Source organism: Elephantulus edwardii, unplaced genomic scaffold, assembly GCF_000299155.1.
Source record: "Elephantulus edwardii isolate Elephantulus edwardi_28Jun2011 unplaced genomic scaffold, EleEdw1.0 scaffold00090, whole genome shotgun sequence".
Taxonomy (NCBI): Eukaryota; Metazoa; Chordata; class Mammalia; order Macroscelidea; family Macroscelididae; genus Elephantulus; species Elephantulus edwardii.
In genome coordinates this window covers 2,277,284-2,287,608 of record NW_006399840.1, presented here as the reverse complement: position 1 = coordinate 2,287,608, position 10,325 = coordinate 2,277,284, and the positions used below count along the sequence as shown (strand labels likewise).

Genomic DNA, 10,325 nt, shown 5'->3' with positions numbered 1-10,325 from the left:
TCCGTCTAACATACTTTGGACATGTTGTAAGGAGAGAGACTGGTCCTTGGAGAAGGACATCATGCTTGGGAGGGTGGAGGGACAGCACAGGAGGAGAAGGCCCTCTATGAGATGGATTGATTCAGTGACTGGGATAATCGGGATGGGAGTGTCAGAGACAGTGAAACTGGCACAGGACAGAGCAGAGTTTAGGGCTGTTGTACATAGGGTCGCTATGAGTCACAAGCGACTCAACGGCACATAACAACAACAACAACAATCTTATGGTATATACTGTGCTGGAAATGAAAAACAGAAGAACAGTGTTGCACTCATAAAAAGTAAATTTCAAATTCCATCCTGAGGTACAATGTTGTGAGTGATAGGATATTATCCATATGCATACAAGAAAAAGCTGTTAATATGACTATTATTCAAATATATGCACCAAAGCTAAAGCCAAAGAGGAGGAAATTGAAGATATTTTTTATCAAATTTTGCAATCCGAAATTGATCAAACATGTAATCAAGATGTATTAATGATAAATGTGACTAAAATGCAAAAGCTGGAAATATTGAAGAAGGAAGGGGAGTTGGAAAGAATGGCCTTGGTGACAGAAATGAGGCCAAAAACTGAATGATAGAATTTTGTATATTCAATGATTTACTGAATCATTGCAAATACCTATGAATCAATTCCAACTTGAGGGTACAACAATAATAAAATAAGAAGCTTATAAAATTAAATTGAAAACATGCCGTCCCCATACATAAAAATTCAACAATGAATATTAGACTTAATGGTAAATGATTAAATATTTTGCTCCTAAAATCAGCAACAAAGCAAGTACATTTATTCTTACCTGTCCTATATTCAACACGTACTAGAAGTTTAGACAGTATAAGATAAAAAAAGAAATACAAGACATATAAATTGGAAAGAAGAAATAAAACTATTCCTATTCACAGATAACTTGATTCCCCACATATAAAAATAATGATAAATGTGTTAAAAACTCCTATAAGTTTAGACAGATCACAGGAAAAAACGCCAATACAATAATAAATCAAATTTCTTTAGCATAAAAATAAACAATTAAAAGTCAATTTTTAAAATTCTATTTACTCCAGTTAGCAAAAAAACAGTGGAAAATACTGATTAATAAATCTAATACAAAATCTGTATGCTGAAAATTACAAAACACTGATAAAATTTGTAAAAAATATCTAAATTAATGGTAAAGCATACTGTGTGCATGGTTTTGAAGATTCAACATAGTAAATATGTTATTTCTCCCTTAAATTTACCATTAGATTTAATGTAATTTCAATAAATACCCTATCATGATTTTTGTATAGATATCCACTGATGCTAAAAGTCATATATTTTAAAAAGAAATCTAACAGTGCCATAGCCAAACATCTTTTTAAAAGAAGACAAAGAAGTCCAAAATAAGAATAAAGCCATTCTGCATTCCCTTTCTTTCCTTCTCTATTTATAGGGGGGAAAATAGAATCAAGAACTAGCAATCACTTACTATTATTAAGAAATCTATACATTAATATGAAAAATTTATAATTTAGTGAAATAAATGAAAACACTGCTGATGATTCTTCTATTATCTGTGTCTCCTAAAACTAAATAATTTTTTAAAGTATTAAAATAATTTTCCAGTTGTGAAGAGAGATACTAATTCTAGATACAAATTAAGAAACCCCACATAGACTGTAACAGGAAATATGCTGGCAAGTTTGTAACTGGCCACAAGTTCCTGGAGTCAACACACAGACACAGGGGCTATAAGAATGCATTCAAACACAGCAACAATCGGCAATAGATGGTACAGAACAGGCACTGTTTCATTCTGCTGGACACAGGGTTGCTTTGAAATTAAAAAAACATAATAATAATAAAAGAGAAATAAAGTACAAAGGAGAATTAAGATGAAAGTCCTTCTACGCTACACAAAATATGCAAATAGTAACTCATTCCAGTGGTTCTTAAATTCATTGCTGCTCCCACAGAATAAACCTGCAAGGATCAAAAACACAGAAATTGTTCCTTGAAGCCAGAACTATATAAAAAACTCAAACTCATTACCACCAAACAGCAACTGTCTCATAGCTGACCCTCCACCAGGTTTCTAAGAATGCAAATCACACGGAAGATGAACAGTCCTCTTTCTATCACGGTGAGGCTGGTAATCTTGAACTACCAGAAAGGCACATCCTTTGGGTTAGGTGTGCAACTCCCTATGGACAGGCTACCAGAGCTCCCTCGAATTAGAATTGCATCAGTACAAGAAGGAAATAAACAGAAGACACTTCTCATTTTTATCTCATGGAGTTCTCTCAAGGGAACACTACTTACCTGGTGAATTCCCTGAGGAAAGATGTTTTGCTGCTTAAGTCTTAAATATTAATTACTTTGCTTGTTTTATAATATTAAACACATTTATTTTTAAAACTACTTCCATGCTTCAAGTTCAGAAAACCATAGGTATTGAAATAATAGAATTAATATGTATTATTTGACTGTGTGGATAAAAAACAACATATGGCAAACATTGAGAAGAATGGAAATCCCAAAACACTTAATTGCGCTCATGTGAAATCCATACCTACACCAAGAAGTGTTATCTGAAAAGAACAAGTGAGCACTGGTTTAAAATTGGAAAGGTTACATATCAGTGGTGTATCCTTTCTCCGTATCTATCAATTTGTATGCTGAGCAAATCATTAGAGAAGCCATTATGACCACTGCTTGGATAGAAAACAGAGAAAATATATCCTGAGAAAATTAGAAATGAGACACAAACAGAGAGATCTGTACACCAATATTCATAGCAGGATTATTCACCATCTCAAGAACATGGAAATAGCCCAAATGCCCAACCACAATTAAATAGATTGAGAAATTGTGGTACATGATGGAATACTGTGTGCAGCATGCAGAAGCAATGATTTTTAAAATTAGTACATAACTTAGGAGGGACTAGAGAGCATTATGTAAAGTAAACCAACTCAGTCTCATAAGGACAAATACTGCTTAAGACTATTATTGTAAAAATAGAAATATAACTAGTAAAATGGGTCTGAAGATCCAAGGGGGGTAGGGTAGGAGCTGGAGGGGTAAGGATGGGAAGGAGAGTAATCATAGGATCACTCAATTTGATAGGCAGATGGAGGAATGTGTAAAAGAAATGGGAAAAACCAGGTTTGAAATGCAATGTTATTAACACTGTAAGAAAATCAGTATAAAATAAAAGTTCATTTTAAAAAAAGGTCAATGATGTCAGTCTGAAGACTAAGGGGCACTTGATTCAGATTATGGTCTTTTTCATTACTTGCTAAGTATGTGAGAGCTAGACAATCACTAAAGAGAACAGAGGAAGAATTGATGCCATTGAGTTGTGGTGCTGGAGAAGAATACTGAATAACCATGGACTCCCAAAAGAATGAATAGGTGAGTCTTGGAAAAGTGACAGCTGGAGTGCTCCATGGAGCCAAGAATGGCAGAGCTTTATCTCTCATACTTTGGACATGTTGCTAGAAACACTATTCCTCGGAAAAGGATATCATGCTTGGAAGGGTGGAGGGTCAGCAAAAGAGAGGATAACTCTCATCCGGAGGGACTGACACAGTGACTGCAGCAATGGGTTCAAGTGTTATCAGAGATGGTAAGGATGGCACAGGACAGGTAAGGATTCAGATCTATTGTTCAGAGGAGCGCTGTGAGTCATATTCGACTCAATAGCACCTAACAACAACAACAACAACAAGACAACTCGCTATCTTATAACTCTTGTAGTCCTAAAAGTCAGTTGAGTAAATGCAATTAACACTCTGTTTCCTATTCAAGGTCTACACGGATTCATACCTCCATGCTTTAATGGCTGCATCCCTTCTACCTAAGATACCTGCTCTTCCATTTCACTTATCTGAATTTTTCCCCGTATTTCAACATCCATTTTAATTGCCATGTTTCCTGAACCCTTGAGTTAGAAGCAATCTCTTCTGAATTCTCATGGCTTTTTCCTACACTCTTTTGTAACATTCAACACTCTCTGTTTTATACCACATTTAAGTATAGTACATTTTCTATTATGTATATGTTTGAAACAACAATCTGTGTTTTTATTCAGCTGTTGGGATGCTGTCAAAAAGGTCAGATTTTGAATCTACTATCCACTCCATGAGGGAGCTCTGATAGCCTAGTGGTAAGAAGCTGCACTAAGATCCCAAAAGCACATGATTCAAATCTACCAGTTGCTCTGTGGGAAAAGGATGGGCAATCCTCCTCCCATGCAATTAACTGCCTTTGAAAACCCGTGGAGAGTCAGCGATGGGCCAATTCCAACTTGACAGCACACAACATCCAATCCACTCAGTGAGACAAAGATGAAACAATCTCTTCCCATAAAGAAACTTGATGGAGGGTTACCACGAGTTGGCCCTGATTCAACAGGTGTTATTGTTACGTGTCATCAAGTCGTTCTTTTTTCCCCTTTTGATTCTTTTTTTGTATCCTGGATACCACCACTTCGTGTGTTGTCATAAATGTAGAAAGAAACATCAATATTTTTTTTATGTTTTATGTGCTACATAGGGAGCCCTAGTGGTAAGGAGCTATGCTGTCAACCTAAAGGCATGCAGTTCAAATTCACCACTTGCTCCACGAGAGAAAGATTGGCAATCTCCTAACATCTGAATTACAGTCTCTGAAATCTGCTGAAGGGTAAGCTATGGATCTGTTCCAACTCAGCAACAACATCACTCTGGTGATGTAGTTTGTAGGGAGCCGCACTAATAACCTAAAGACAGAGCCTCTCAGGCAGTTTTAACCTACTAGCAGGTTAGATGGAGAAAGATGAGTAATCTCCTCCCATGTAATTTACAGCCTCCAAAAACCTGCTGGAAGATCGGCTGTGAGTTTGTTCAAAAGCAACTATCTGGGTGTTGTAGGGGTTTTTTATATGCTAATAGAGAATTGCTCAGCTAACCCAAAGACCATGCCCTCTTGAGAGGTTCAATTAACCAGACGCTCCTTGGGAAAAAAAATGGGCAATCTCCTCCAGAATTATCTAACAGCTTCAAAAACTGCTGGAGGGTCAGTTCAAGCTAGAAGTCAAATGTGCCTTAGGTCATATGAGAGAAATAAATACAGTGACAAAGAACAGCCAGAAATCTTCTAAAAGATGTTGTTGTTGTTGCTGTTGTGCCAGCGAGTTGCTTGTGACTCACAGTGACCCTATGTACAAGAGCCCTAAACCCTGCTCTATCCTGTGCCAATCACACCGTCTCTGACACACCCATCGCAATTACCCCAGTCACTGAATTGATCCACCTCATAGAGGGCCTTCCCCTCCTACGCCGTCCCTCCACCCTCCCAAGCATGATGTCCCTCTCCAAGGATGGGTCCCTCCTTACAACATGTCCAAAGTATGTCAGACAAAGCCCCAGAAGCCTTGCCTCCAAGGAGCAGCCCGGTTTTACCCTCTCCAGGATGAATCTGTTTTCTTGGCAGTCAATGGCAATTCAATACTCTTCTCAAGCACCACAGCTCAAAGGCATCAATTCTCCTGCTATCCTTCCTAGTCACTGTCCAACTCTCCGATGCATAACAAATGATTGCAAAGACCATAGCCTGTATCAGACACACCTTAGTCTCCAGAATAACATCATGGCTCTTCAGTACTTTGGAGAGGTCCCTAACAGCAGACTTTCCCATCACAATATGTTTTTTTATTTCCTGGCTACAGGTGCCAAGAGTGTTGACCATGGAGCCAAGCAAACTAAAGCTGTGAACAATCTCAATCTCTTTACCATTCATCCTGATGCTGCCATTGGTCCAGTGGTGAGAATCTTTATCTTCTTGACATTGAGCCTCACTCCATACTGAAGGCTGCAGTCCTTGACCCTCTGCAGCAAGTGTATCTCTAAAAGACACAGGTATGTAAATCGATAAATATAAAAGTGGTGCTATAATAAGGAATGAACACAGAGTGCTGTGATGGAGTCCTGATGTATGCTGAAAATTGCTGACTAGGCAATGTTTTGATCTCTTGTACTCCATGTACATGGTCACTATGAGTGGGGCAGGATCAAGAGCACCTAACAATAAAGCCTTTGCCATGAAATCAATTCAAACTCACAGAGATCATATATAAGAGACAACAAATGCCTCACAGGGTTTCTTTCCAATTTTGTAAATATTTACAAAAGCAGACTGACACATCATTCTCCAACAGAGTGACTGACAGATTCAAACAATCTTTTTGTTAATAGTAAAATGATTTAACCATCACACCACTAGAGCTCCTTTACGGTATAATTCAAAACCCAAACCTACTGCCTACAAATTTATTCTGGCTCATAAGGACCTTCCTTCAAGTTTCCAAGGCAGCAAATCTTAACAGGAGGAGACGGTCCATCTGTCTTCTTTGTAGCAGCTGATGGATTCAAATTGCTGATATATTTCAGTCAGCAGCCAGATAAATTCCACATTACACGACCAGAGCACCTTCAATTTGGAGTCACGGGCTATGATCAATGACCCAAAAGCCATATCTCTGACTTGCAAGCAGGGAACAGTGAATTCTCTTTGTTGCTATTAACATAAGACTTAAACCAAATGCACTGCCATGGAGTCAATCCCAACCCATAGTAACTCTTCATCAGAGTCCCAAGACTATATGTCTTTAATGAAGGAGACTGTTTCACCTTTCTCCCAAGGAGCTATTGGTGGATTTGCACTGATAATCTTTCCGTTAGCAGCCTGACACTATACCACGAACAACAATTTATTGCCGTCAAGTGAGAAACACCTCATAGCTGAACTTTCAGTGAGTTACAGAGGTAGTAAATCACATAGGAGGAGACTGCCTGTCTTTCTCCTACAGAGCAGCTGGTGAATTCAAACTACCAGCTTTTGGGTTGGAAGCACAACTCCCCCTTCACTAGGCCACAAGAGCTCCCTACTATGCCACTAGTAGTGCTAGTACTGCCACTGCTGCTGCTATGTGCAGTTCAGAACTGTCTCACAGTTTTCTAAGGTTGTAACTAGCACAAGAGAAGACTGTCCATCTTTTTTACCTAAGGAGCAGCTGATTAATTCAAACTGCCTACCTTTTGGTTGGCTGTGCAACTCCTCACACACTAGGCAACCAGAACTAAATGAAAGGAATATACAGAATCACTGTATCAAAAAGAATTGGCTGACAGAACCAATTTCAGGAAGTAGCACAGGCTCAAGGACCAATGGTAATAAAGGAAACAGTTCAAGCTACATTGGAAAAAAGTAATGCTCCAGGAAATTATAGGATACTAACTGATGTGTTCCAACAAACAGATCAGCTTTGGACGAGCTCACAACAGTGCTCAGACCTACCAAACTGTATGGAAGTCATCTATATTTATTCTCATTCCCAAAAAGGTTGATTGATAGACCAGAATGTGAAAATTATCTAACAATATCATTAATATAATATGCAAGCAAAATCTTGCTAAAGATTAAACAGTACATTAACAGAGAAATGCTAAAAAGTCAAAAGGAATTTAGAAGAGGGTGTACCAGGGATATCAATGCTGATGTCAGACCGATCTTGGCTGAAAGCAAAGAATACCAGAAGGATGTCTATCTGTGTTTTGCTGACTATGCAAAGGTGTTGGACTACGTGAATCAGAACAAATTATGGCTAACATTTAGAAGGAGAATCTCAGAGCACTTATTTGTGTGCACACAAAATCTACACCTAGACCAAGACAAGGGAGCAGAACTGTATGGTTTAAAACCAAGAAAGATGATGTGTCAGGGCTGTATCCTTCTCCATACCTGCTCAAAACTGGACTATATGATAAAAAATACTGCATCAGGATTGGAGAAGACTCATCAACAACCTGTTATGCAGTTAAAACAACTTTGCTTGCTGAAAGTGATGAAGACTTAAAGTACTTGATGCTGAAGATCAAAGACTACAGCCTTCAATACAGATTACATCTCAACATCAAGACAATGAAAATTTTCACTACTAGGCCAATAGGCAACATCATGATAAATGGAGAAAAGATTAAAATCACAATCAGAACCTGCAGTATGGAAATCAAAACACTTGTTGCATTGAAAAAATCTCCTGTCAAAGACCTATCCAAAATGATGAAAAGCATGACGTTGCTTTAAAGATTAAGTTGTGCCTGATCCAAGCCACAGTCTTTTCAATTATTTACTAAGTACCTGAAAGTTGAACAATGACTGAGGATGATAGAAGAATTGATATGTTTGAATTGTGGTGCAGGAGAATACTAAATGTCCCACAGACTGAAAAAAGAACAAACATAAAAGTCTTGGAGAAAGTACGACATGGGTGCTCCTTGGAGGCGAGGATAATGAAGCCTTGCTTCACATACTTTTGTCATGTTGTTAGCAGAGGCCAGTCGCTGGGAAAAAATAACAAGCTTGGAAAAGTGGAGGGTCTGTGTAAGAGAAGATCCTCAACAAAAGAATTCTGAATTCAGTGACTGTTACAATGGGCTCAAGTATATCAGAAATGGTGAGGACGTCAAAGGATTGACCACGAATCAGATGGCTGTTCATAGGGTTGCTATGAATTGTAGTTGGCTCGGTGCCACTTTAGCAATAACTCTGGTGGCTGAGATGTAGGATTTGCACTGCAAAGGCAAAGGTATGTCATTTGAGTCCACAGGCTGCTCTGAAGGAGAAAGATGGGTAATCCCTTCCAGTGTGACTTAACAAACAGCCTCTGAAAATCCACTGGAGGGTCAGTAATAGGTCAGTTCTGACTCAATGGCAAATAACAATTACTGCAATTACTACCTAGTCTTCTCATTATCTTTAAACAAATGGGCTTATCTCATCTTCTCACATTTGTCTAAACTGTACACCAATATTAACACGCCACCTCCCCATGCCAAATTTGCTGTTTAAGGCCAATATACAATTATTACATTCTCCAAATGTGTACTGTACTATTACTATCATCTGCATCTCTCTTTCCAATTTTAACATTTAATGATAACAGTGCATTACCACTCCTTATTCTGAACTTTTATAAAGTTTGGAGTCAAGAAAAACTACCTTCAAGTCCCATTTCTTTGCCAAAGCTGTCAAAGTTGCTGCTTTGCCATGTAAATCTGACAAATTACTAAACTTCTTGCTCCTCAGATTCCTCACCTTTCAAATGAGGATTGATAGGATGTGTACAAAACACCTAGTATATACACAATATACAGACACAAACATGCATTCCTATGAACTTGTGTAATTTTTTTTTTTTATTCCCACTTTCCTTATTCATTGCCTACAGGGGAAATGCAGCCTCTCTTGGTTTTACCAAACAAAAACAATATAAGCAATATGGATGCTAAAAACAGGATGAATTACCTGATCAAAGGGTCTCATAATATTCTAATATGCCCACAACGTAAATGACACAAATCACCCTCAGCAGAATTTTTGTTACATAATTTCTTATCTCCTATTGCAAACCTGAAAACAGGCAAAGCCACACAGAGCCCAGGTAGGCTGACAGCCCTAATACTTACATCTTTCCCGAAAGTCAGCCTGCCTCAGAGCAAACCTGACATATATAAAAGTCAAGAGAAGAAAGATCTTCGGTCAATATCTAAGACAAATAACACATAGGGGCTTTTTTCATGTAACCACTTCTGCAAATGTCAAACAAGACAGTCTAAATGGAAGGGGAGCTGAGTCACCAAATTAAAGCAATCAACCACGGCTACACCCCATCGGAGGAATCAAGTCTCTACACAGACCTCCAGTGGAGTCCCCCCAGCATCCTGTACCCGGCCCGCACTTCAGCCTCCCTGAAGTCCCCACCTCCAACGTGTGTATCAATACTCGCGAGCCTAGTCCCACCCTGGGCTCTGGCTCGGAGACAGGTATGCATCCCTTCAAAGCACGGTCCCCACTCCAGCATCTCAAGTCTCAAGTCCTGCTGCTACTACGCAGGCACTCACCCGAGCGGTGACCTTATACACCGTGTAGCCCCTCGGGTGTCGCTGGGGCTCGGTGACAGTGTAGAAACGGGCCAGGTCTGCACCCCATTCCCGAGGAGAGCTCATTCTCTCGCAGCCTCTGCCTCCACTACTCTCCGGGGACCATCAGGGCAGCCCAGAGCCGCCACGGTCCCGGGCCCCCTGGGCGGCAGGGAAGCGCGAGGGGGCGGTGGCTCCGCAGCGGCGCCGGCACCGCCCAACTCTGCTTCCGGGCCGACCAAGAAGCTTCCGGGTCACGATTAGTTTAAGCGCCGAGTTAAAAATGCACCCTAATCTGGGCTTTGTCGTGGTTATGGGAGCGAGATTCAATT

General features: G+C 39.6%; 1 protein-coding gene across 1 annotated transcript in view; it reads right to left on the bottom strand.

The window, feature by feature from the left end:
* LOC102855364 (ribosomal protein S6 kinase delta-1-like) overlaps positions 1 to 10,080 on the bottom strand; it is a 280,773-nt gene extending 270,693 nt beyond the window's left edge. The window contains 1 exon segment of the mRNA XM_006890552.1: positions 9,976 to 10,080. Coding sequence (XP_006890614.1) covers positions 9,976 to 10,080 — 105 coding nt within the window.
* Positions 10,081 to 10,325: the final 245 nt, after the last annotated feature.